The sequence below is a fragment of the Jatropha curcas genome, chromosome 6 (genome assembly GCF_041381405.1).
Source record: "Jatropha curcas cultivar XTBG-Jc1 chromosome 6, XTBG_Jcur_1.0, whole genome shotgun sequence".
NCBI lineage: Eukaryota > Viridiplantae > Streptophyta > Magnoliopsida > Malpighiales > Euphorbiaceae > Jatropha > Jatropha curcas.
The window spans coordinates 30,065,038-30,092,299 of NC_143156.1; the positions used below are offsets into that span (position 1 = coordinate 30,065,038).

Here is a 27,262-nt window from a genome sequence, read left to right on the forward strand (position 1 = left end):
AGGTTGATATTTTCACGCCTTCAATCTATAATCTCCAAATTACAAAACATTTTATCATTATAGTAATTAGATATAATGTATACATATATGGTTCCCTTTTTTTTTTTTTTTTCTCTTATTTTTCACCCCCTAATGAAGTCTAATGGGTGAGGCTATCTTTTAACTCCTAACCTCTTACAATATATATATATGTAGCAAATAGAGAGACCATTAAATCATATTTCACTCATCAAAAACTCTGTTCAAGTCCTTCTTTGTTGAAAAGAGAGAGACAAAACTGTAAAGAGCTCAGCTCTTAACTATCCTGCTCTAATGGCTTTTTGTTGCTATCCTGATATATTTACTTGGATTCAAAACCTTCCTTCAACACTTCAATGGAAAGCAGATTCCATGTCAGTATGTTTGTGTTCTTCCAGTTCATCCCAACCATCCCTTAATCTTTCTGTTTCCAAGAATCTTCAATCTTCAACTATCTCCTTTTCTATAGTTGCAAATTTCAATCTAATACCCATCTCTCTTTGGACCTCAAAACCAATCAAAACCAACTCCAAACCCTTAAACTTATTAGATGATGAAACAATTTCTAGTTTCTTAGTTAACATAATTGAAGATGTCTTCTCTTTTAGTTCAAACAAGTGTAAAACCTCCATTAAAGTTCCCAAGCTAGACTTTAAAGTTTCCAACTTGAAGGAGATGTTTAACTTCGCATTTCTCACTCTCACTTTTCTGATTTGCATCTATGAAGCTCCTGCTGATCTACGACCTGAATGTCTCAACAATCTTAAGACTCAGTTGACTAATTGTAAGCTAAGAGATGGATTAAAGATGCTCATGAAAATTATAGGATCAAATTTGGAAGAGCAATGGATGCGTTCGATGAATCTTGCTATAACAAATTGGATTTCAGAGCTTCAAGCTACTAATCAAACTCTCAAGACACCATCACCGCTCTTTTCTTACTCAGTTTCAACATTTGAGTTGTGGAAAGTTCAATTATATTGCCCTATTATTGCCGTGGATATCGAAAGTTCAAGCACTGCTTCAAGTGATGAAAGACTTGCTTTCTCTCTTAAACACCACCAACTTGAAGGGGTCCTCCAATTCAATTACAGAGTTATGATTCAAGAAAAGTGGGTTGATGTGATTCTAAGTATAGATAACATAAGGTGTGATATTGTTAGACTAGTGAATGAGACTCTTATGGCTGAACGAGGAGTTGGAAGTGGAGAGAAGCATTTTCCTTCGCGGATATCATTGCAACTAACTCCCATTCTCCAATCAAACATAATAAGTGTTTCTGTAAGTAAATCCTCAAATAATCCGACGACAGAGATAGAACTAGAAAAAAGCATCGAAACTTCTTTTGATCCTCCCAACAGTTTCTTGGGGCTTAAGCTATCGGTCGGAGAGACTGTGTCGACAAGCTTGAAGCCATGGAAATTTGAGGAATCGGTTTATGGGTATAGCACGATATTGAATTGGTTTCTTCATGATAGTATAGATGGAAGAGAGGTATCCTCCTCCAAACCTTCAAAGATGGCGTTGATAAACCCTAAATCTTGGTTCAAAGACCGGTACTCGAGTGCTCATCGGCCTTTCACTAAGCAAGGAGGAGTGATATTTGCCAGAGATGAGTATGGAAATGGTATGAGATGGAAGGTGGATAAAAGTGCAATAGGGAAGACAATGGAATGGGAGATTAAAGGGAAGATTTGGTTAACATATTGGCCTAACAAATATAGAACGTTTTACAGTGAGACTAGAAGGCTGGAATTTAAAGAAATTCTTCATATAACCATAGCTTAATTAGGTCATGTTAGCCTAATTAGGTTTTCACTAATAAGCTTATACCTCTCATGCATGTGCCTTTTTTTTTATGTTCTTTTCTAAATTTTATTTCAATAAATACAGTAATTCATGTTTGTTTTGTTTTATGATTGAGCTTCTGTTTTTTTTTTTTTTTGTGCCCTTCCTCCCCTTTACTTTGCGGTTAGAGTCTATTCAGCAAAATTAACTTTTTTGTAATTGTTCTAATAGCGTTTAATTGTTTAAGTAATTGGAAGCTATTTAATAGCTTTTCATAAAAAACTAAAAGCTAAATATTATAGGAGTTAACCTTTTATAAAATACTACCTTAATCTTTAAAAGATATTTTAAAAAGTCTTAATTGTTCATGAGAAAATTTTAAATTTTCACTTTGCCATAGCCATATATACCATAATGTATCATCAAATCGATAACAAGAAACATATAGCAAATATTAGTACAAAACCTTGCAAAGATTTTATTGGCCCTAAATGTGCTTTCATGGAAAACCCTTGTGGTTTCTGAGTGATACAATTTAACTCAACAAGTAACAAATGTTTATAGCTTCGCTAGTGTACAAAAATACTACCTAATACAAATGGAATTTTTTTTTAAAATTACAATGCTTATCAATTATTTCAACATCTGTAGTCAATAAAATTAAACAACAAAGCTAAGAACAGGTCACCACAAAACTCATGTCTTCTAATTGAACAATCAAACAGTAGAGGACGGGATGATATAAAGTACCAGGGAAAACAATCTGCATGCAATACTTAAGAGATTTCCAAGAATAGCTTTAAGATTAGCCGACACAGGACACAACTCATTTGTTGATATCATGAAATGATGGCAAGACAGCAATAAGAGGATCTCCATAGCCAACTGCATCTGTATCATACACAGCCAACATCAAGCAATAAAACAATCAATTCATTACTCTTTGCTAACTTTACATTTTAAATGCAATCTTAGAATTCCTAACTTTTATAGCCTTCACAATTTATTAACTCCTAATGCAACATCATGCAAGTAACTACAAAAGCAAGAATTTGCTGGGTAAGGACATCTTCCTCAACTGCCATCAACAGGGTTAAATCCAAAGAAGAAAAACATATTTGACACTAAGGAGTTTTGGAAAAAATCATTGTAACATTACCATAAAGCATTTAGGACAAGAAGGGGGGGAAGTCAGTTCATAGAAAGTCCAAATAAGTACTAAACTTTTCCATCTCAGTACCACAATGGTATTATCATCACATAAAAAAGTTAATTCAGTCAGGAGTAGACTTCGCCTTCAATATCTTGTATAAGCAAAATTCAACATAGCATACAGAAATCATGACTCGTTAGGGGTTTAGATCCTGAAAATCAATAGATAAATGTTCAATTTGACATTTAAGTTTCACTAGATGTCTGATTTGGTCCAAAATTAACTTTTGGATCAATTTAGGACATAAATTTGAGTGCAAGATTAATTTACCCCATTTTTGGTCAAAAATAATAAAATGGTAAACTTTCTAATTTTTAAAATAATAAAAAATATTTAAAATTTCATAAAATAAAAAAAAAGGAAAAAACTCAATCCCATTATTATAGACGGAGAAGAAAAATAAGATAAGTAATTTTCAATATTCACATTGTTTTAGTTTTCTTTTTAATTTCTCATTTTTTAAACATTTTTTTTATTATCTAAAAGTAGAACTTAGTATTTTATTGTTTTTGACCAAAAATAGGGTGACTTCATTCTAAGCTCAAATTTATGTCCTAAACTGGTGTAAAAGCTAACTTTAGGCAAAACTAAACATCCAATAAAATTCAAGGGCCATATTGAATGTTTATCCAGAATCAATTCACTCTCCATTTTAGATTCTTAGTATCAACAAAAGATACACTCAGAGAGCCTAAACCTTAATGAATGCACCACCAAGTCAAATAACCTCCATTCAAAGAGTAAGCATATCATGTTTATCTTATCTATTTCTGGTATTAAATATCAGTTGAATAATCCTAATAACAAGTGGTGGATTGCCATGATTTTGACTCCCTGATATGGTTAATATAGTAATTCTCCAAGCAAATTCACAATTAGTGCCAAATGTGACGTTCACTTTGGCATGACATGCTGACATGTACACTCCAATCATCACGGGGAGTGCAATTTACAACCTCGATATCTATAGTTCCCTTCACTATTCATGGTAATTATATCATTGTTTGGAGACTCAAGATGAGAATATTGTTGCTTGCTAAATCCAACTAGGATATGCAAATACTGCTCATATATTTAGTATCAACGAAATGTCACTAATGATGTACGCTTAGACCTCAAGATGTTAAAACAATATGGCCAGCATATAATGACATCATACCTCCATCATCAAAGAGGAGCTTTAAGACTTCTCCAGCCACATCTGACTGCAAAACCATCACCATGATAAGGTACACATCATTCAAGCAAAGCCAAATCTAAAGACTCAGAAATAGATAGACTCACCTTCACAGGAAGTTCAGTACCAAATTGATCCAAGTATCCTATTACCTGTCCTTCTTTGATTAGATCACCCTGCAAATTTGAATTGGTATATTTTCAGAATTAGGGCCCAAGCCAATAAAACCCATGATAGTATCTTTCAATCAATATTTTGAAGTCATCCGTTCTACATCAAGCTAAACTGGAAAGAGTGAATATAATAGGAAGATCCTAACAAGCTGCAAATGAAGCAATTCAGCCCAAGTCATTCTTGATAGGTTACCCATCAAAATTTTGTGTTAGCAGATAAAAGTGGATAACTAATTAAAGCATATGCAGTTGACACAATTGGAACATTAAGAAAATTGAACACAAATATTAACAGACATATCTTGATACAACAGGTGGCTTTTGTTGTAACCAACAAATATATACACACACAGGTACCAGACTAACACATACCTCTTTAAAGATGGGAGGTTGTCTTTTTCCTTTCACTGTTCTGTTCCTTCGGAATGAGCCAACCTGGAAACAAAAAAGCAATGCATATATTCAATTATGGCTTTATCCACACAAAATAATTATCAACATTGTTCTAATCATCCAATGACAGTATGTCACCTACCGTTGGAGAAGTCACTAGCACATATCCAGTGGCTCCGGAAGCCTCTAAGGCAGCTAATTTGGATGACTTCCCAAAAGAAACATTTTTAAATGGAGTGCTTTTTTCAGTGGAGGGTTTTGGTGGTGCTGGTGGTGGGGTAACTGGAGCTGATACATTCATGGGTTCGGTTGGAATTGGTGGTGGTTCTGTAGGTGAAATGTGAGACAAAGGAGCTGTTATAGCCCCAACGTTGCGGCGCAAATGCATTTCAAAATCTCCAACCTAACATAAAGCATCAGATGGCAAGTTAAATAAATGTTATGTGCCTTTATATAGCCAAAATTCTGTAAATGACAATACCAGAATGACCAAAACTATGAAGATAAGCACTGGCCACCAGTATTTTCCATTTCAAGTAAATATAGACATCCATCTTTTGCTAATGATATTAACAAACAAAAGAGTTGCTTTGCAAGAAAAGCTAAGGTAACAGCTTTGGAGGTTTACCTTCAGTTTCAGTTCAGCAATCTCTGTCTCATCACACACCTCTAACACCAATGCCTAATAGTTTGAAATCAACGATCAAAATTATGAACAGAGGAAATGTTAATCAATATGTAAGAGCAGCAATGTCAAACAACGAAAATAAAGGATTGAAACAAGCTTTCTTTAGAAAAGGGGAAAACATTTGATATTAATGTCATGATAAACAACACAAACTATCAAATGGCAATTAAAGAAACAGAATGAGGCCATATCATAAGGATGTCCTACAAGCACTGAAGACGCCCCCTCCTTGTCAAAGAATCCAAAGGAACATCCCTAACTTGGGTCACTGGCATTTTTAGCATAGGCAGGCTGCAAATCCATACCCTGCTTCCGTTGCTAGTATTTTTGATGGGCACTCTGTATCGTCCAAAAGACGCTACTTTTTGTGTTGCTAGTATTGAAGCTAGATAGTTTTTCCCTTTATCTCAATATTTCTCTAATTTGATATTGGAACAATGATAATAATGTCCACATTTGAAACACTGATTTGCTGCTAGGGCATTCCTTAATGGGTTTTTGGCGATAAAGACAATATTATTGTTAACGATATCAGGGTCCTTCTTGGTTCAGGATCATGTAAAATTATAATTGCCATCAACTTCTAAGATAATAAAATGATTGAAAGCTTGAATTTTCCCCAATAAAAAGGCGATTAAAGTCAAAAATTTCAATTATTTGCACTGATGCAGTCATGAATAAAACAGTCAGCAGCTACTAAAAGAAGTAGACATTCAGCACCACCAGCTAAAACTCTGAAAAAAGATTAGCCCTTACTTCAAATCCATTAGGGAAAGTCGCACTTCGCAAGTTACTGTTCTCCAACGAGCCTTTAGCACCACCAGCTTAAAAAAAAAAAAAAAAAAAAAAAAAAAAAAAAAGAGAGGAAAAGGAGGACACCTCATTAATGAAACAGCAGTTAAAACTGACTACCCTCAATTATACCCAAAATCAAGACGAGCTTAATGAAAAAAAGCAAAATCAACTAAAAAAACTAACTCACCATCAGATTTGACAGTTTCAGCAGCTTCAGGTGCCTTTACACAAGAGACCAACGCTACATTTCTCTTCACAGGAGAAGAAACCATCTTTCGACTAACTGTCAAGCGCTGCCCGTAAATGTTACCTGAGATAGAAAGAACCAAAATCCAAAAAAAAAAAAAAAAAAAAAGAAAAATTACAGATCTCACCAAATTCAACACAGAAGAAAGAAGAAGGGAGACTAAAGAGCATTACAGCGAAAGGATTGGAGAGCAATGGATGACTCCATGAGCAATAATCAGAGATTGAAGAAGAGAAATGGAGGACTTCTATTCTTTCTTTTTTCTTCTTGGAGAGAGAAGAAGAGGGACTTATAGAAATGAATAGTTTGGTTAGTTCAGCGACACGTTTGGATTTGAGAGGGAGAGAATAGAGTGTCTGTCTTTGTAATTTCCGCCCGCTCTCCTCAGTTTCTCCACCCACGCCCACGCCGTTGTTACAGCTTTGATTTTAAGTTGCTGTTTGCTAACGGGCACTGGTTGCACCCATTAGTACAGAAAAGTGGATTCATTAAAGTGGACTCATTGGCCCAAATTAATTTGGATCGGCCCAAAATATAAACTTGCTTGGGTTGGATTTCTTGTAGGGCTTTAACGGATGGGTTTTAGACCAAAATTCAAAGCCTAATGAATAAAAAAGACGACAATTTTGATCGTCGTTTTGCTGGCTTGCAGCCATTCAAAAAAAGAACCAGAGATTATAGTATTTAAATTTTCTAATTTGTACATTGTTTCCACTTTTTAAATCCAATTGATATTTCAAAATCCTTTTTCCTTGAGATATTTTAATTTTGGTTCAAAATTTTAATGTGAACAATATATCACAATCTGAACTTATAGTAGAAATCTAAAATGTGCAATTGAAAATTTTTGTAATAAAAGTTCCACTTGTGGAAGGAAAAAAATGCCTATCAATATCCATTTTATTAAAAATTTGCAAACCATACCAAGCTAATCACTAGTTGAATAGTATAACTTTTCTATATCATAGTAGTAATTTTGTCTTTCAGTAAATAGTAATAACGTATCGAAACTGATACTGGACATGTAACAATGTTCATGTTCATAATTCCATTTCATTATCTACATAATGTGCTAGGCACTGGAAAATCGCACGACGGGCTATTAGCTCAGTGGTAGAGTGTGCCCCTGATAATTCCGTTGTCGTGCCTGTGACAGTCATATAGCCTATCCTAATTACTAATTACAACCAAGAGAATGCACGTCAATAGCTTTCAAGAACCTGAATATCCATTACATTTATCTGTTTCAAAAATAGTATATAGAGGATGAACCTGTGATATACATTTTGCAGATTATCAAACAGATTTAGTCGCTATCAGCCACTCAATCAAAGAACAGCAGCAGAAAAGAAGCATCTATTCCCAATTCCTTTGAGGTCACTTGCCTTCCAACCATGACCTTCCTTGTAATATTCTCCCTGTACTCATCACATCCAGAAAAATTGCACACAAGATTTAGCCAAATACCCCAGAACAATGAAATTCAGAAATGAGATGTGTACTAGTTGGGAGTAGTTTTTCACCTTGTCTAATGGTTTTCCATTGTCATTCAGACCTCCAATTACATAAATTGAATCTCTCATCACAACAGCACCGAAATATCCCCTTGACTCACTCATGCATTCCTCCATTGTCCATAAACCAACGCGAGGATCGAATACCTCTACTGTTGAGACCATGTTATGACCATCATAGCCCCCCAAAGCATATCTGCAAATATAAATTTGTCCATGAGGTATTCCCAAGATTGTAATCTCTTCATATGCAAAATAATGGCTTCATGTATAACATACAATCAAGCATTTGATACTCCATAAATTTTATTCGTAAGGTAATCAATCCCCACCCTTCCCTGGAAAGGCCCACACCGAAAAATTGCACATTGAAGCATCAAATACAAGAAAAGAAAAACTTACAATTTCTCATTCAAAACTGTCAAAGAGTGGCATCCTCTCTTCACAGTCAAACTCTCAAGTCGTGTCCATGAATGTTCTCGTGGATCAAATCTTTCAACTGAGCTGAGATATTAAGTACAATGATATTTCCACTATATAAAAAATAAATCCATTTATTTATGGCATTTTACGTATAATATAATGATAAATAGGTCTGATTCACAAAAGCTCAAAACATACAAGGCAATATTAAAAATCAAGATATTAGCAAAAAAAAAAAAAATCCGAGTTTACAACCAATGGCTAAACAGAAACAAAGAAATTTCTTCTCCCAACACTAGACCAGAAATGACAGGATGCTCTACAGATCAGCTGATCACCCACTTCCCCCTTGAAGCAAAAATTTCCCAACTTTTAAATTGAAAAGTAAATTGCCTAAATTTCAAGCCATTTTTTGAAGGAAAGCAATTTTGCAAGCTAGAAAAGCTATTGAACTTAGCATCATAGCTAAGGTTACACCAGGTAATGTTGTTTACTACAAGTAGATAAGTTAAGCCTATGGAAGATATAATATAATATTAAACTTTACACTGTAGCAAGCTCTTCAAATGGTTATGAAGCAACACTTTATTGGGACAAGCACTAGATTATGCAAAATAACGACATATTAAGCATATATGTTTATGATTATTAAACATATATTATATAGCGTTCCCACTCAAAACTCATGTAAGAGATTGTCATCAATTTCATATGATGACTTGACAGAGGCAAAGAGACAACCTAAAGATTGATCCCAACCATGCTCAAAGCAAATGATAGAAAAACCAATTCTTTATAAACTCTGACCATTGACAGCAAACAACTGCTAATCCACCAAATAAAAAGAATGAAGAAATTAATGAAAGAAAAATGGCAACATACTTTAAGTAATCACTTCCATTGTATCCTCCAACAACATAGAGTATGCCACTTATTTCTGCTGCAGCAGGAGCAAATCGCTGACAGAACAAGGGAGCATCAAGCTTGTCAGAAAAAGTATTAAATGGTGGGATAGTGCTATCAAGTTGAACTATCATCTAAATTCACATCACAAATTATTGTAGCAGCTTTAGCTTTCAAAGAATTTCATTCCTCAGAGTACTGGGGATTAACTATCACACTTTCTTTCACTTGATCATGCAAGTTGTAATTTGTAAAGGTTGAATAAAGAAGCCTCAAAAGGGAACTTCCTATTTTCCCACTTTCTTAGGTTACAAACCCATTAAAAAGCGACACATATGCAGGAGAGTCAGTACACAGAACATACTGAATAGATATTATCACTTTCATTGAATTCTTCATCAGAAAATAATCAATTTTTCTTGGTATATCTTGTAGTTTCAGCAAGAGGACATATGCCTAAGAGCGAAGATTGGAACAAAAATAACTTAAAGTGGTACCTTGTCAAGCATGGACCGAACAGGGATCCACCTTCCAGCATTTACATCCAACATTTCGACCTCTGAAAGACATCCAACTCCATTTCCACCCCCAACTGCAAATATCTTGTCATGTAACGAAACACTTGCTAAGTGCCCTCTTCTTTGATTCAATGAAGGACGAGATGACCACTGATTGCATGTTGGGTTGTATGACTCAACTTCGCACATAGAATTGCAGCATTTTTAACTTGTGAGTAACAATATTATTTCCTAGTAAAGAAACAAATATTTTGAGAAGGATAAAAAGTCGAAAGGTCAAAAGTAAAAACAAATATACCTGTGTCATACCACAAACTACCGTGAACACCACCAATTATGAAGAGTTCACCGTTTAAGTTTGCTGCTGAGGCATATGAACGTACAGAATTCATAGAAGCAAGGGGTTTCTTTAGGTCGTGGAAAGGAGAATAGAATTCTAAGCTCGACAACCACAAAGAACCGTCAAATCCTCCAGCTATAAGCATCAGGTCATCAAAGTTTATACAGCGAGCTTCCAGTGCCTTGCATCTATCTTTCAATTGTTGAATTTCAATTTTTGATTCAACCTGATTGCCAATTCGCCTCCAGGTTATAACTCCACAAAGCAAGAAATGGGGAAAACTCATAAACAAAGAAGAAGGAGAAGAAGATAGATAACCACACACAACAATCTCCTCGGAGTATCAGTGGAAGCAAACAAGTGAATTTCCAAGAAAACCAAGAAACAAATTAACAGTTAAAGAAGTGGAGAGCAATGATTTGATAATTTCACAAAAGAGGAATGCAATAAAATAACTTGACCCTATAAAAATTGGCACTCAAAAATTAATATCCACAGCGACCTATCATAAAAATGAAACAAAATTAATAAGATTTTGGCAAAAGAGAAAAAAAAAAAAAAAGATCTTTATAGTGACTTTCAAAGTAGGATGATGCACAGAATCAATTATGTTCAGATTCCAGTGATTAAATATTGTATGAATACACACAAAACCATGGTATGTACATGACAGGCAGCGGCAAAAACAAACTACTATATTCCATTATAACCAACCGGTGCCTACATAATAATACGAAATTTTATTTGCTATGGTATAACAAGTATGTCCATAATGCAAAGATCTTATTAGAAAAAGGAACTAATGAGACAGCATACCAGCTCTTGCTCCATCAAATTAATTTTTCTTACTTGCATAAACTGAGATCCCTTCAACTCTTCTCTTTCCAGTAGTAACTTGAAGGAGAGATCCAAAGTAAAAATAAATCACAGGACGAAAAGGTAAAGCCAAAGTTAAAAGACCAGTGACAATTGATAGCTTTAATTACCTTTGCTACTATAGAATGAAAATCAGAAGACTTAATTTCCGAAAATATTGCTTCTCTTGAATGCACCTTAGCAACTTCCCTTTGATGATCCTCTGCTATAACCATATTTGCCATGGCTACATACAAGGATTCCCAGTTTGATTCACTATATAATTCTTCCTGAGGAACATACCCATCAGTAAGAAGTTCTGAAGTCTGATGTTCTTCATCCAAACGTGGTGAAACACACGACGAGCTCCATTCCAAATTGTACTGATCCCCACCGATGTTAAGATCTTCAGCTTCCTGCCTTGTATCAACAATGGTTAGAGATTCGCAAGGTTCAGAATCTTCATTGCTCACGGCAGCATCCAAGACATTGATTTTCTGATTTAGGTCAGGTGAAGGCTCCCACTCTGAACTGCATTGATCGATCTCAGAAAATTTTGATTCCAAAGTTGGTACCTTTGAATCTTCAGCTTCCCTTCTTGCATCTGCATCAGAAGCAGTTTCATTGTTGAACAAGGCACTCCATGGTTTCTGAGGAAGAGAAGCACCCATGCCATCAACATGAGAAGAGGAAGATCCATTGGCACTTGGATATCCGCATACTGCCTCATGCTTATGATTTTCTGCAACATCCACAGCTTTCAACTGCTGCCGTTCTCCAATCAAACTAGGACAAGCAGAGGAATCCTGTACTATGATGGCATTAGCGCTGCAGACACCCAATGCTGTCTTAGATTGATCAAAAATATAAGTGCCACACTTCACCAGAGATTGATCGGTCTTAACAGATGAACTCATGTTTTTTACAACAGAGGAATAAGAAAGCCCGGGGCTTGGTTTCACACTTGCAACTTCTTTCGCTCGTTCCCTTCCTTCATTATTACTAATCTCACCTTCCTGTCTCTGCTTCTCTCTGGTAAAATGAAGATAAGTCAGAGAGGAATTCCAAGTTGACCAAATTTTCATTGGACAATTTGCAGTATTCTTACGTTGCATTAGGAATGAATGAACCTTTGAACAAAGGGCTCTGCTTCTGTGTCATTGGCGAAGAACAAAATAATGATACCAATTTGCTTGTTTGATCCTTGTCCAATTCAAACCAAAATAGTTTTGGTTTATAGTAGTTTTCAGCAATTATTGGACCATATTGATCTTCCACCAATGGCTGACACAGAGTTGCTATGCGGAACTTAACCTAAAACAAAAAAGCTACATTCAGCGAGTTCCATTTGTCAACTAGATAACTCAAAAACCTTCCCAATACCTGTGCAGGATATGGAGAAGAATCTGAACCATCTTCAGTCCATGCATGTGGATTGATATTCAGTCGTCCATGACTGGCAGCCTCAAATATACCATGAAGTTTTCTATCACTGTAGTTGAATAAAAATAGCAGCATACCAGGATAGATGTTCCTTACATACAAGTTATGTGGAGCAGGCAATCCTGTCCATGAAGTCCAATAACATTTCAAGAGTGTATCCAGTCAAGATTGTGCAGACAAAAATTTACTTGAATATGTAATGTGAGGCAATTATCTTCGAAGTTAAAAAATATGAAAGGTGGCCAACTAACCAAACAACTGGTTCGAGAAACATTCTTTGATCGTATTATGCTTGCAGCCAAAGATTACGGCAGTGAGATCATTTGTTCTTAGATTCCTTGCAGTGTCAATACCATTTACTGTCCATGGAGGTACAATCTTCTCCTTCATAGTGATTGTCCGCGTCTTTCTTCCGGCACCCATTCTGTTAATCCCAAGAAATAACAGGTAAATATTTCAATAACACATTTGCAAAATCTGAATTGTAGTCCCTATCTCAAACCCAAATTGATAATAAAAAGAGAAGATATGCAGGACTAACATAATGATCTAGCATTTTCAAATTTGAACAAGATATCAATTTGAGACAAGATAAATAGAGTTCGAAGAACACGAAGCAAACATATGTTTTCTGCTCTACCATTTTTGCCCCAAACACACAAAAAGAAGAACTAGTATACCAAACCGACACCGTAATTCTTCATAACTTCTGTTCATACATCGAGGAATACAAAATCTTTTCCATTATTTTCCAGGAAAGTTCAAATAATTCCTCTGTAAACTAATTAATTTCAGCAACAAAAACTAAAAGCACAAATACAATTATTTATACATATATATTTAAAATGAAAACAAATAAATAAATAAGAACTCAAAAAAAAAAGGGCCATTAAAGGACCTGAGATTCTTAAATCAACTGTCCTTGACGAAGAATGTTAGAACTTAGATGGCGAGTGTTAATCACTCGGGGAAAAAAGGGCTTTAAACCTTCAATTCCCCGGAAAGGAAAGGAAATGCTATAAAAGTTTAGGGCTCTGGCTCTATTAGTAGCACAATTATAGCAAATTAGCATTAGAGGAATGAAGATAGCAGAGGCCTCGCAGAGTAAACACTACATAGATGCTGGAAGCGCGAAATGTGCCAGTCCTTTAGAGTCCGCAATTACTTGGATACCCCTACCAGGATACTATTTAGTTTCTCTTTCTTATTGCGACTAGGAGTCTAGGATGCTTCAATAATAAGGGTAATTTGGTAATTCAGAAGCTGACAGGAAGTTTAATCGTCATGAGATCCTCAGTTGTCACGCCCATAATATGCACTGCGTAGACCCTTCAATTTCCGTGGCGTGGACATATTAAAAAAAAATGAAACAATTATATCTAATTTATGGTATATTTATATTATTTAGTTCATTGAATAGTCACATTGGAATGTATAATTTTATTATATTCCTTTTAAGAGTTCAAATAATATTATGAATTTAATATATGTATTTTTATCATTACATGGTATAAAATTTAATTAATTATATGTACTAATTGAATTCAATAATTAATCACAATATAATAAGTTTATTGTGTTAATAAAAACTCTTTATCTTTTTCAATAATTAATAATTCAAACAATAAATGTATTACCTTAATAAAAAAAATCCTTCGGTTTTTTTAATTACCTCATATAAATATTTAGGTTTAAATTTTTACATACTTTTTATGTCTATTATAAATTTGTGTAGTATATAAGAAAAATGGGTTTGATGTTAAACAATATTATTAATTTCTTAATTATTAAGAATTGAAAATTTTTATTATTTGAAATAATATTATAAATTATTTAGTCAATTATTAAAAAAAGTTACAGGGAGGAGGCGGTCTCTAGTAATAAAATCTGGATATCGGTTGGAGAATATTAAACAAATAGTAATTAATGAACTTTTTATTTTCGTTTAAAGAAATTAATTTGTTTCCTTAATTACTGTAAAAAAACTTAAATAACTTATATTTACATAAATAACTTATATTTGTAAATAGAGAGAGTGATAACTAGTTATAAGCACATAATAAGTACAACTAGTTTGATTCGCTTTATATTCATAGATATATGAATTATTATATAGTTGCTTGAGTATATTTTCATGCCGTTATTGAGAAATAAATCTAATCTCAATTTTATTTTAGATAAAATTGTTATAAGTTCAGTTTAATGTAGGTAATTTGGATGGATTGGCAACGTGACATATTTTATTTTTTTGGATTTGACTCGAATTTTCATCCCATGCTCTCTCAAATAATGGAATGTGACTATGTAATTATTAAAATGAGATTGTCATTTCATTATTAATATTCAAAATAGAGACGATATTAAAAATTATGTAATTTTTGTCTTATCGTTAAAACGTATTACAGGTTAAATTATGTATTTAAATAACATTAAGATTGATTTATGATTATGAAAACTTTATATTTGCTGAGTCCTAATATCTCCATTAAAAATTAATATAAAACCTTAAAATATTCATTGCTTTTTCATCACGATAGTAAACATTTTTATAATCGAAATGACTCAAATTTAAATCTATCATGAAAGATTAATTCGACCTCGTTTGATTGATTTTTTTTTCTTAAGATAATACAAAATTTCAATTTTATTATCCTGAAAAAATGAAGACTCATAAAATACCTCTATTTCGTTACATTTTATGTGCAGCACAACGAGTCATCTTTCACCAAATCGACTTGGTCAAATCACATCCATAGTTCTTATTCTTTACTTCTAAATTTCAAACAAGCCCCCACCGCTCAAAGGCTGAAGCCATCTAGAGACCACTTGTTCTATCCTCCACCTCACCTGAAAATAAGAAAATCTTAAACAAATTCCACGCAATTTCCACGTCACAAAATTTTTGTTTTCCCTCCACTTGCGCAATAAAAAATCATTTTATTTTTCCATCAGCAAAAACCACGCTCCAAACCACAACGCGCCCTCTCTCTCTCGCTCTCTCTTTCTCTCTGCTTCTGAGTTCTGACTGTCTCCATGCATTGTAACCGTGCCACAGTTAACTAACGGCAACGTAAAATGAAGCCCCACATAAAAGGAGGCTTCGCCTGTAGACCACCACCGCCGTGCATACGTGGCTCCCCTCCAACAGACTCGCCCCTTCGCCGCCAATTTGCTTCCAAAAAGTTCCCGCGCCACTTCACCCTCACAATCCATTGTCGGCAACGCGCCGGCTCCGATTCTCCTTCTAATGGTCAAAAGCAAATCGTAAGCAGACGTCTTGTGTTGCAGACTCCGCTTCTTGCTCTCGCTGCCTCCTCCTTCTTCCAATCTGCTGCGTCCAAAGCCGATGAACTCAACAAGCCTTCAGAGTCTTCTTTATCTACTCCTCCTCCTCAGTCGCAGCCGCTGCCGTCTGTGGTGGAAGCTGAGAAGAAGGAGCCGGAGATAACTTCGCGGATTTATGATGCGACGGCAATAGGTGAGCCGATGGCATTGGGGAAGGATAAGAGCAAAGTGTGGGAGAAGCTAATGAATGCGAGGATTGTGTATTTAGGAGAAGCGGAGCAAGTGCCAGTCAAAGACGATAAAGAATTGGAGCTTGAAATTGTTAAGAATTTGAGAACACGGTGCGTTGAGAGCGAAAAAATCATTTCAGTAGCTATGGAGGCGTTTCCTTGTGACTTGCAGCCGCAGCTTAATCAATATATCGATGGAAGGTGCTTGAACTTTATCTCTTTATGATTGCAAAGCTTACATGAATGTATGTCTGCGTAGCAATTATCTATATTGAGGCGTGTATTTGATGGCAGGATAGATGGAGAAACCTTGAAGTCTTGTTTGTCAAATTGGTCACCTCAGCGATGGCAAGAGTATGAGCCTCTATTGAGTTATTGTCGCGATAATGGAGTTGGGATTGTTGCTTGTGCTACTCCGCTTAAGGTAATTGCTATTCTAGTATGGGAAACAGTTAAATAAGAATGTGCTGTGCACTAGCAAATAATATGATAAAGAATGTGCTGTGAAGATCCAAATTATCCAATTACTTGAGGATCATAGATTGATCTGTGCATTTTATATCAGCCTGCTTGACAATCCCTTTCCCATTTCCTGATTTGCTTCCTCTCCAAACGGTTAGAATCCTTCCAAATTACTTGTAGGCATATTTCACACAAGAGAGATCCCCCACCAAGATGATAACTTTCGTCACAATTTGCTTGTAATGATTCCAACAGCGTTAGCCCCATTTTCTTTTGAGCATACTCTCTTATACATGTTGGGTTGCGCCAGTAATGCATTTATTTATTTTTTTTGAGGAATTGATAACTTCTCAGCAGACAAGAATGAAATTCAGTTAGTCCCACCAGAATGAAAATTGATACCTTCTTATTTTACCCATGATTATCCATCTTGAAGTTTCACTATCGCATATGTTAAATTGGAAGGCATTGCATTCCACCATCAAGTTTTCTTCTCTATTTTGAGTTTTATATGGTGGTGGATTTATGGATGTCTGAAAGAATAAACTGTCCGTTCATCTTTGTTCTTTGCTACCAAGAGTAGTCATTTCACTTACTTTATTGTGTTCGTGCATCATTTGTCCTTTTAACAAGGCAGAACAATTTTTCTGCTATTTATAGGTGGTACGAACAGTGCAAGCTGAAGGTATTCGTGGGCTTTCAAAGGCTGACCGTAAACAATATGCTCCTCCAGCAGGCTCAGGTTTCATCTCAGGATTCACTTCAATTTCCCGCAAAACAATTGATCTGAACTCTCCAAATCAATCTGTTCCATTTGGACCAAGCTCATATTTATCTGCACAAGCAAGAGTAGTTGAAGATTACACTATGTCCCAAATTATTTTACAAGCAGTGGTTAATGGAGGAGCGACTGGTATGCTTGTAGTGGTGACAGGTGCAAGCCATGTTATGTATGGTTCAAGAGGTACTGGAGTGCCAGCACGAATTTCAAAAAAGATACAAAAGAAGAACCAAGTAGTTATATTACTTGATCCTGAAAGGCAATCCATACGCAGAGAGGGAGAAGTTCCTGTTGCTGATTTTTTATGGTATTCTGCTGCCAGACCCTGCAGCAGAAATTGCTTTGATCGTGCTGAAATTGCTCGAGTAATGAATGCAGCTGGCAGGAGGCGCGATGCCCTACCCCAGGTAAACTGTAATGCTACAACATAAGAACCGAATCTTCCTCTGTTGGTTCTAAATTTAACAACTATGGTTGTGCATGGATATGTTAATGACAGAAGAATGACATAAAATGTGGTTGCTTTTCTGAGTTTGCTAATTTTTTTTTTAATTATGACAGTTATTCCCGAATAAGTATTTTCTTTCTGATTGTCTCGTCTTCTTTTGATGAAACAATATTCTTACATTCTTCTCAGGACATTCAACAAGGACTTGATCTTGGTTTAGTATCACCAGAGGTACTGCAGAATTTCTTTGATATGGAGCAATACCCTCTTCTTAAGGAACTTGCTCATCGTTTCCAGGTATTCTTGCTTTCCTGGAAGTGAAAGACTCAAGATTACTTACATGCATACTTTAAAACTTCCTGTAATGTAAACAGAGCCTTATCTTTTGTTTACTTAGTGATACTGCAGAAAAAAAAAAAAAAAAGAGATGGTGGGAAGGTAGTTGTGTAGGTGCTTTAACTTGACAAGAACTGTATTTGGTGCAGGGTTTTAGGGAGAGACTGTTGGCAGATCCCAAATTCTTGCATCGGTTAGCCATAGAAGAAGCTATATCAATAACCACGACCCTTTTAGCACAATATGAGAAGCGTAAAGAAAATTTCTTTGAAGAGCTTGATTATGTAATTACAGACACAGTCAGGGGAACGGTAGTTGATTTTTTTACTGTTTGGCTTCCTGCTCCAACTCTATCATTTCTTTCATATGCTGATGAGATGAATGCCCCTGACAATGTGGATGCATTAAAGGGTCTCCTTGGATCCATCCCTGACAATGCGTTTCAAAAGACACTTCCGGGGAAGGACTGGAATCTTAGTCATAGATTTGCATCTGTTCTTATTGGTGGTCTGAAGCTTTCTAGTGTTGGATTTATCTCCAGCATTGGGGCTGTAGCTGCCTCAAATATTTTATATGCAATTCGCAAACTGATCAACCCAGCTTTGGCTATGAATCAACAAACAAAAAGATCACCAATACTTAAAACAGCAGTTATTTATAGCTGCTTCCTTGGAACGTCAGCAAATCTGAGATACCAGGTAGAGAACAGAGATAATCCTTGCTTCATTTTAAAACGTACTGCAAATCACTTTTGTAAGCATATTATTATCACGCCACGGTGAGGTGAACTTATCCATTTCCAATTCAGTGAAGGGTAACATAAGGTATTGAGTCTAATGACAGTCTCAAATTAGTTGAGTTTCCTTTTCTCTGGAAAGACCTTGTGAATGTCGTCCTAACTAGGAATATAATCTGAGAATCATGCTGATTTTTTGCTATCATAATACCACAATGGCCCATTTAAAAATTGGGAGATGACAATTTCGGCTGTCTATTCCCAGAGTAAGTTAGAGCTTACTGTTTCGAGTATTATAACCTTGATTTATTGTTTTGAAAATTTATGACATTCTAAAATAATTCATTTGAGTTGTTTTCTCTTTTCTCTTTTTCCAATTTCCATTTCACCTTTCTCAAAGATGATTGCTCAGTATGGGTCTTCAAGGCATGAACATTCTGATTAAAGCACATGTCATTTTCTTTTTAAGTGTTAATACCAGTTTTATGCTAGAGCATCAACTAAGCGTGACGAAGACAAAATCTTTCTGTGACTGCAAAATCATGCAATTTTCCTTCTTCTATTTTTTGGTCAAATTAAACGCAACAACCTTATTGCTGTCTCTTCTTGCGAAAATAAGAGAATTATATTACGCTTGTGTTTTCTAGATTCTTTTAAATATTTAATTCAATATTTTGACAATTGGGAAGCATAATGCAGATTATTGCTGGTCTGATCGAGCATCGCATTTCTGATGAATTTTCTTCTCAGACGTTACTTGTAAATATGCTTTCATTTGTTGTTCGGACAATAAACTCCTACTGGGGAACACAGGTTAGAACCCTCTTTTTTGTCCAAGTTCTAGCATAAGCCTGTCTATAAGGCACCATTTGTTCCTATTTTTCAACTGTTAGGCAGAATACGAGATAATTCATTCCAAAGATGATTAACATTTACATTTGTATATACTGTTCTAAAGAGGAACACAACTGTTGAGATGTTAAAACTCTTCTTTAGAATAAGATTAATTTCTCTTTGTTTTGTATGCTGCAGCAATGGATTGATCTGGCTCGCTTTTCTGGACTGCAAAGTCAGAAGACTAGTCCATCCTCTTATCAAATGCCAGATTCTGTTAGTGAAGCAGCAGTTGGATGCAATTCTGCAGAAGATGCTAGCATTGATGAAATCAAGAATCAGTAAGGTGATTCTTTCACTTCAACATTGTCATACTAAGTTGTATTCTTCCAAAGCCGTTGAGAAAGAACTGAAGGAAGTGGATTTCAATTTGTTTGTTTATATCTTCGATGACCTTTAAAGCAGAATTTTCAATATAGTTCTTTCAAATTTTGGTTAATATGAGATCAGCCCAGTAGATCAGTCGCATGATAAGCAGACAATACAATTTTTCGATTCAAAGTGTATGTAAGAACTCCAGCGGTGCTTATTTCAATGGAATAAATTGCATAATACTTGGGTTTTTTTTTTTACACAGATCTCTTCTATGCTATGCAACTGTGGGAAGCAGATTTCATCTATTTTTATCTTATATTGAACTTTAGCGTTCTAGTTACATAAGTGATGAGTAAACTATATTGACTGCATTTTGCGCTGTGTATATAGTTTTGTAGGCGGAATGTCTAGTTTAGGCTAAAATTATTTTAATATTTTTTATTAAATTCTGTGAATTCATAAGCAGATACAGAAATGTAAAGCTCAATAACTTCTCGAAAAAGGTTATTGGGCATTCTACTAGTTTAGATAAATCAAGTCTTCTACATTTTAGCAATTTAATTTTCATTTTCTTTTTATTCTTAACTAATTGTTTGTTATGATTTTCATTTATGATTCCATCAATAGGACAAGGATAGGCCAGTATTGTCTATAAATACTTGTTTATACGAGGAATTTTCTTAAATATAGGTACGGAATATTGAACATTTTGGATTACTATTCGAAGGCATGTGGACCTGTATAGTTTTCTTTTTTGTTCCTTCCATTTCTTTGTGCATTCTTTCTTCTTCTTGTCTTAATTCTTCTGTTATAGTACCTTGGTTATAGTCTGGCACCAAGACAGCATCTAACTTCATCCATTAACCTCCTATATGTGTCCCATTGTTATAACCATATAAATGCAATTCTCATGTTTTTCCTACTCCCTTTCCCTAGTTAGGCTACTTCGATGGCTTGCAAGAACCCTACATCAGGATGTGTGATCAGATTCCAACTATTGAAGGCTATTCCTTAGATGTCAAATCACATCCAATGCAAATACGATTCATAATAAAAATCCCTCGACTTTTATTGAAGTACAAACCTTAAAGTTCACATATTTACCAAGCTTTGGCCTGTCATAATCACAAAACAACTTCAATAAAAGGATCTTCTTTTTTTTTGGATGAATTTCTAAACCATCCTTTCAAGAGCTGTGCATTTTAATAGAACTTGGTGATGCGGGAAAGATTTGGATCAGAGTGACTATGATTTTGCATGAAATACATGCATATCTATTGTTATAAGCTAGCATGGATGCATATGAATATACAATAGAATTGTATTGAAAGATAATCTAATAGTATGCCTGTAACTTGCTTTTAATTACAAAAAAACAAGTACAATGCATTATATTTCAAATTCTAAGGGCATTTTTGTTGGCAAGAGTCGGAATCTTTTAGATTCTGCTGCACATCCATCATATCTAGTAGCTTCTGCTTAACCTTTTCAAAGGAAAGTCCTAGGTTGTTCAGCTGCATCACAATAGTGAACCTTGAATGTTATGTATCAACATATCTAAAGGACAAAACTAGTCTTTATAAATATGAAAACATGATACAATAGTTAATAGTTATTACCTCTTGTTTGGCATATCTATTAAAAAGGAATAACCCACTGAACAGATCAAAGCTATCTTTCATGGTGCTTTCTTTCTGTCAAAAGGGAAAAACCATGTTGATTGTTCTTTCTTTACTCTGTTATTTATGCTACATTTGGTTGATTAGAATAAGAGGAAGCAGAAAAGAAATATTTTATGAAATGTTAATTAGTAGAACATACTAATTGAACAAGTGTCTCAAAGCCTTTTGTACTCATGGGTGTAGACTTTATTCCCATTTCTGACAAAATCCTGTCAGAAAGAAGAAGCTTGAGTTTATATGGTTTAAAATTTTCCAGGTGTTATTTATGGTAAAATAAGAAAACTATACCTGCCTATGGTGTGAGTAAGAAATTGACTTTTAGCAGCCTCTCTATCATGTTCTTCACAAGACATCTCCAACATTCTGCAGCCCTGGTCAATATATTTATATACAGCTGTTGTATAAGTATAACAATTTCAAATTTGAGAATGTTTAAAGCAATAAATTCTGCTGTGGTACATAACAATTTATTATGCAATTATAGCTGGATAAATTTGGCATAATATTGAATAAAATCTTTTAACAATGCTTCAGATGAATATTTTGATTAAAATTGTGATTTTCAAGTTATAAAGTTATAACAGAGGCAACAGCTTGAATGATTATGAAATGCAAGACTCATCATTATTATTAATTTACCATTTGTGACTTTTTAATTTAACCTAGTACCCTTTTTATTAGTTATTTCTCAAGTTCTAATGGTGGATTTTTTTTTTTTTTTGGGCATGCATGAGTGTCATTTTTCAAAATAGATTGTTCGCTTCATTTCTGTCAAAATTCTAATATTTTGATTTATTTTGTTTATTTTGAGATGTATGGAGTTGGAAGATTTGATTCTTGATTCAGAACCCAGTTTCTGATTCTTAATTTAACAACTACAGAACGTTCTCCGTTTTTAGATGATAGTGATGCTAAACTTTTATAGGACAGCCACTGTTGTGGATCTTGTGGTGACAAGTCATTGCATCTACTTAATGATAGAGACATGCTGCTCCATGCAGTTTGCCCAGTTGTTCATTATGTATTGGTCATTGGTTGAGTTTGGCTAATGATGGTTAGCTATTGGCTTAAAGATATCCAGCTAATTTGGATATCTTCCTGTCGTGTCCATCTGGTTTCTTATTATGGATAGCTAATTTGGTTGTCGTCTAGCAAAAATAGCAGGTAACCTGAGTTTTAGGGTAAAAAAAAAGTAGAGTTATGTTGCTGATTGAGTGATAAGAACAGGAAATACCTCATTTTCAAAAATCCGTAGAAAACTTGAACAAGTATCTTCGTCCCTTACGCGAACCTTATCATAGACAAAAGCTAGATCTTTCCATCCATCTTTTCCGCTCTCTGGTCCAAACATAGGGTGAGTGCACAGTATATCCATTTCCTCTGGCAGTACCTGAGAATATATATATGCATTTTCTTACTCATATAAGCTTGTTAGCCATAATGATGATAATAAAGTTTAATGTGACAATACTTTCAGTAGAACATCTCTTGGGTACTCTTTAACTGATAAAACATCAGCGAAGAGAGTTTTCTGTTCTAGAACATGCAGTGGCAGAGACTTGAGAACTTCTGCTAGAGATAGGATTGATGTGCAAATCAAAATGACGTCATTATCGGCTTCAAGAAACCGGCGTACATCCCTGATGAATAATTAGGACAGATCAATATTATATTATTCAGTAACAACTATTGCAGGTACAAGCAAAAGTAGACATGGATATATGTATCTGTATTTGACTCTATACATTTACCTGAAGTATGAGATACCGAAATCTTCACAGAGCTGAGAGTGATCTGAACGAGAAGTTGCCCTTAGTGTATGGCCTTGTTTGATCATAATCTTAGCCAAGAACTGTGCAAATGGACCAAAGCCTATTATACCTATGTTCAGAGCTGGTGATGGTTTGGAGGAAGATGAAATAGACATGGCGTTGATATCGTTAGAGAGAGAGAGAGAGAGAGGAAACAACAGGGGATTGAATGTGAGGCTCTGGTTTAGACTTTAAAGTGGTTTTTAATAGGTGGATATTTTTTTTTTTTTTTTAACACTGATTATTTCCATACCCTTTGGATACGAGACTTTAATAGGGAGATTTTTTTTGCTTTTTTTCACTATCCATTACCATCAATAGACTTGCAGTAGTGCCCACCGGACGTGGCCCCGGTTCCGGTTTCAAATTTTTTAAAATTAGAATTGAACCGAAAATTAATTGTTCCAGTTATGGTTTGAAACTAAATGATTTCGGTTCTAAAAATTATCGGTTCCGGCCAGTTCTTCGACTGATTCCAACCTGTTCAGGATGGTTCCGATCGGTTCTGATCGGCTCCGACTGATTTTGGGAACTGCCTGTTCACGGTTTCAAAAATAATGGAACCGGAGCCAAACTGGTTCGGAACTGACAGTTCTAGGTTCGTAAACCGGATTTTGGCCACCCCTAGTGCCCACTGACTAAGCTTTTCTGTTTTGCATTGAGTTTGTAGCTGTTTTTCAAATTTGGTTGGACTTTTTTTTATTATTTTTATTTCTTTCTTTAGTTTTATCCTATGGTAAATTTGGGTCGGGTTGATTTGGTTTGGTTCATGTGATTGTAGATTTTTGTAGATATAATAAGTTTTTTTCTTCTTTGGCCTAGTCTAATTTTGCAAGTGACACCATGTATGATTATCCAATATCTCTTAAAAGAAGAAAAATTAGGAAAGCTACAAATCCAGCTGTATTTCCGAAATCCTAATTTGCTCAAGTATTAAATACTATTTGGCTAAAGTATGAACATTAAGACATTCTATGAAGGATCTGAACCGGAGGATTGGGATCTTTGGATCAGAATTTTGGAAGTAACTGAGAACGAACCTGTTAGCAAGCCTGTCCAGGTGTACAAGAGGTTCACCCATGGACAGAAAGCTAAGTCAGTCAAGTCCAGCAGTTAGCTTCTTTCTGTTTTGTCTGTCCAGCAGTTAGTTTCTATTCTGTTTTTCTGTCTTTCCCATGTTCTGTCATGTGTTTGCTTTCCCTAAGTTAGTGGGTGGTTTACCAATTCCACTAAGGCAGTAACTTCCTTATTTGTAGAGGCAGTTACTTATATTTCTGTATTTAATCTTTCATTTCTGTTAATGAAATTCAGTTTGAACTTTCTACAGTTTTTGAGACTTAAACTCAAGAGGTTTTCAGGGTCCCTCTATTGAGCCTGAACGTCTGCAACCATAGGTCGCAGTAAACGCCCTTCGTCATCCCAATCACCCACCAATCCCTCATACCATCGCCCCATAACTAGATCCTTATCTAGGGACCATAACAAATTGGTATCAGAGCCAATAGTTATGGGAGACTCAGTTTCAGAACAACTTACCAAACTCCTCAACATTGTCCTAGCCGAGCAGCAAGCCAACCAAGCTCGACAAGAGAAGGTGGACCAAATACAAGCCAAGCTTGATGCAATGTCTCTGGATTTGGAATCCTGTAAAAGAGGAATGTCTGCTAGTGCTGAAAGTCATTCCAAGGGCCGCAAAGATAAGGGAATTTCTGGTATATCTGTTTCTGAATCTACTGGAGGAAACACGATTGTACCGAAATTTACCAAACTTGACTTCCCTCGTTTCAATGGGCTCGAAGACCCCCTGATTTGGTTAAGCCGCTGCGGTCACTTCTTCCGTCATCAATCCACCTCGGAGGAAGAGAAAGTCAGCTTGGCTGCCTATCATTTAGAGGGGGCAGCACAGCTTTGGTACATGCAATTATTGGAAGATATGCCGGATCCCACGTGGGAGGAGTTCACCCACCAGTGTAATCTTCGGTTTGGACCACCTGTTCGTAGCAATAAATTGGGGGAATTAGCCAAACTCAAACAATGGGGATCCGTAGCGGATTATCAAACTAAATTTGAGAGTTTGGTATCTCGTGCCGGCACACTTACCCAATTCCAAAAGGTACAATTGTACCTTAGTGGACTGCAGGAAGCAATTGCTGTGGAGGTTGAATTAAATCAGCCCAAGGATTTGGTGACAGCAATGAGCATGTCTCGTTTGTATGAACGCAGGTTGTTTTCCAAAATCTCAAATTTTCGTGATACCAGAAAGGGAACAGCAGTGACAAACATAAGGCCTACCCGTTCTGTTAAAACATTAACCAGAGAAGAGATGGAGGATAGAAGAAAGAAGGGCCTTTGCTTCAATTGTGATGAAGCTTTTGTGCGGGGACATCAATGCAAAAAACTCTTCTGGATTGAATTAGTTGAAGGAGAGACTGAAAATGCAGTGGCTGAATTCCATGAAGAAGAATTCCCTCCAGAGATCTCATTGAATGCAATCACTGGAATTAGAAACCCTCAAACGATGCGTCTGGAAGGAAAGTGGAATGGGAAATCAGTTCTGGTCCTTGTTGATTCGGGTAGTACACACAGTTTTATTTCTGTTTCAGCCGTAGATCACTCAACGGCCTTTGTGGATAAAAGAGCAGATTTACAGGTTAACGTGGCCAATGGGGAATCTATCAATAGTCCTGGTATTTGTAAACAGTCCACTCTCTACTTGGACTCTTATTCCTTATCAATTGATTTATTTGTGCTGCCTCTAACCGATTTTGATGTAGTATTGGGAGTTAATTGGTTACGCACATTGGGACCAATTTTGTGGGATTTCTCTCTCATGAGTATGGCGTTTTATGCCCAGGGTAAACGGGTTGAATTATGGGGAATCCAGACTCCTAACCCTAAATTTTTATTAGAAGTTAACGCCATTCAGACTTCCCTAGAGGCTGACATTCAATTGCAGAAATTGTTGGCAGAATTTACAGCTTTATTTAATACTCCCACAGGTCTTCCTCCTAACAGGCCTTGTGATCATCGTATAACTTTGGAACCAGGAACGGGTCCAGTGGTGGTTCGCCCTTATAGATATCCTCATGGGCAGAAAGATGAAATTGAGAGGCAATGTTCAGCCATGTTGCAACAGGGCATCATCAGACCCAGCCGGTCTCCATTCTCCTCACCCGTCATTCTTGTTCCCAAGGCAGATGGTTCATGGAGGTTATGTGTGGATTACCGGGAACTAAATTCGAAAACTGTAAAAGATAAGTTCCCAATTTCGGTAATCGATGAATTATTGGAGGAGTTAGGAGGGGCTAAGTTCTTTACAAAATTGGATTTATTGGCTGGATACCATCAAGTCTGCATGTACAGTCCAGATATTGAGAAAACTGCTTTCCGCACTCACCATGGCCATTTCGAATTTTTGGTGATGCCGTTTGGCCTCACGAATGCTCCATCAACTTTTCAGGCATTGATGAATGAGGTATTCCAACCCTATTTGCGGAAATTTGTTTTAGTTTTCTTTGACGATATCTTGGTTTTCAGTCAAACTTGGGCAGAACACCTCCATCACCTGCGTTTGGTCTTTCAATTATTGTCCAGCAACAAGTTATTTTTGAAGAAATCCAAATGTTCCTTTGCCCAGAACCAGGTTGCTTATTTGGGTCATGTTATAAATTCACAAGGTGTACAGGTTGATCAATCCAAGATTTCTGCAGTACTGGATTGGCCTCGACCCACAACCATTCGGGGATTGAGAGGATTTTTAGGGCTCACTGGCTATTACCGTAAATTTGTCCTGA

General features: G+C 35.8%; 6 protein-coding genes across 11 annotated transcripts; 3 read left to right on the forward strand and 3 right to left on the reverse strand.

Annotated features, from left to right (window-relative positions):
- The first annotated feature begins 180 nt into the window (after positions 1–180).
- Positions 181–1,934, forward strand: LOC105645575 (uncharacterized). The gene has a single exon (XM_012231211.4). It carries the CDS (start codon positions 313–315, stop codon positions 1,804–1,806), a length of 1,494 nt encoding a protein of 497 aa, XP_012086601.1. The 5' UTR covers positions 181–312; the 3' UTR covers positions 1,807–1,934.
- A 326-nt stretch (positions 1,935–2,260) lies between these two features.
- On the reverse strand, positions 2,261–6,924 carry LOC105645566 (biotin/lipoyl attachment domain-containing protein). The gene is made up of 9 exons (XM_012231199.4): positions 6,666–6,924; positions 6,433–6,555; positions 6,207–6,274; positions 5,391–5,444; positions 4,905–5,165; positions 4,742–4,804; positions 4,304–4,372; positions 4,179–4,224; positions 2,261–2,697 (listed from the first exon to the last, which is right to left on the reverse strand). The coding sequence occupies exons 1-9, from the start codon at positions 6,697–6,699 to the stop codon at positions 2,633–2,635; spliced, it is 783 nt and encodes a 260-aa protein (XP_012086589.1). The 5' UTR covers positions 6,700–6,924; the 3' UTR covers positions 2,261–2,632.
- A 450-nt stretch (positions 6,925–7,374) lies between these two features.
- LOC105645548 (uncharacterized) lies at positions 7,375–13,576 on the reverse strand. 5 transcript variants are annotated; one of them, XM_020684719.3, is made up of 13 exons: positions 13,387–13,575; positions 12,740–12,912; positions 12,429–12,610; positions 12,154–12,359; positions 11,930–12,077; positions 11,177–11,851; positions 11,007–11,084; positions 10,149–10,416; positions 9,830–10,029; positions 9,312–9,388; positions 8,409–8,510; positions 8,016–8,202; positions 7,375–7,910 (listed from the first exon to the last, which is right to left on the reverse strand). In XM_020684719.3, exons 2-13 carry the CDS (start codon positions 12,909–12,911, stop codon positions 7,821–7,823), a joined length of 2,385 nt encoding a protein of 794 aa, XP_020540378.1. In that variant the 5' UTR covers position 12,912; positions 13,387–13,575; the 3' UTR covers positions 7,375–7,820. The 5 variants fall into 5 exon arrangements, with proteins under 5 accessions (XP_020540378.1, XP_012086567.1, XP_012086559.1 ...); XM_012231177.4 differs by having other exon boundaries at positions 11,040–11,084; positions 11,177–12,077; XM_012231169.4 differs by having other exon boundaries at positions 11,177–12,077.
- Positions 13,577–15,428: 1,852 nt separating this feature from the next.
- LOC105645538 (DUF399 family protein, putative (DUF399 and DUF3411)) lies at positions 15,429–20,232 on the forward strand. Of its 2 annotated transcripts, none has more exons than XM_012231162.4 (7): positions 15,429–16,204; positions 16,298–16,427; positions 17,126–17,653; positions 17,884–17,991; positions 18,180–18,728; positions 19,466–19,579; positions 19,799–20,232. In XM_012231162.4, the coding sequence occupies exons 1-7, from the start codon at positions 15,564–15,566 to the stop codon at positions 19,943–19,945; spliced, it is 2,217 nt and encodes a 738-aa protein (XP_012086552.1). In that variant the 5' UTR covers positions 15,429–15,563; the 3' UTR covers positions 19,946–20,232. The 2 variants fall into 2 exon arrangements, with proteins under 2 accessions (XP_012086552.1, XP_020540296.1); XM_020684637.2 differs by having other exon boundaries at positions 16,064–16,204; positions 16,303–16,427.
- Positions 20,233–21,191: 959 nt separating this feature from the next.
- On the reverse strand, positions 21,192–23,662 carry LOC105645529 (arogenate dehydrogenase 2, chloroplastic). The gene is made up of 7 exons (XM_012231152.4): positions 23,409–23,662; positions 23,129–23,297; positions 22,892–23,047; positions 21,946–22,028; positions 21,797–21,866; positions 21,595–21,669; positions 21,192–21,489 (listed from the first exon to the last, which is right to left on the reverse strand). Exons 1-7 carry the CDS (start codon positions 23,582–23,584, stop codon positions 21,379–21,381), a joined length of 840 nt encoding a protein of 279 aa, XP_012086542.1. The 5' UTR covers positions 23,585–23,662; the 3' UTR covers positions 21,192–21,378.
- A 1,129-nt stretch (positions 23,663–24,791) lies between these two features.
- Positions 24,792–27,158, forward strand: LOC149495932 (uncharacterized). The gene is made up of 2 exons (XM_089723283.1): positions 24,792–26,970; positions 27,063–27,158. The coding sequence occupies exons 1-2, from the start codon at positions 24,976–24,978 to the stop codon at positions 27,156–27,158; spliced, it is 2,091 nt and encodes a 696-aa protein (XP_089579409.1). The 5' UTR covers positions 24,792–24,975.
- The last annotated feature ends 104 nt before the right edge of the window (positions 27,159–27,262 follow it).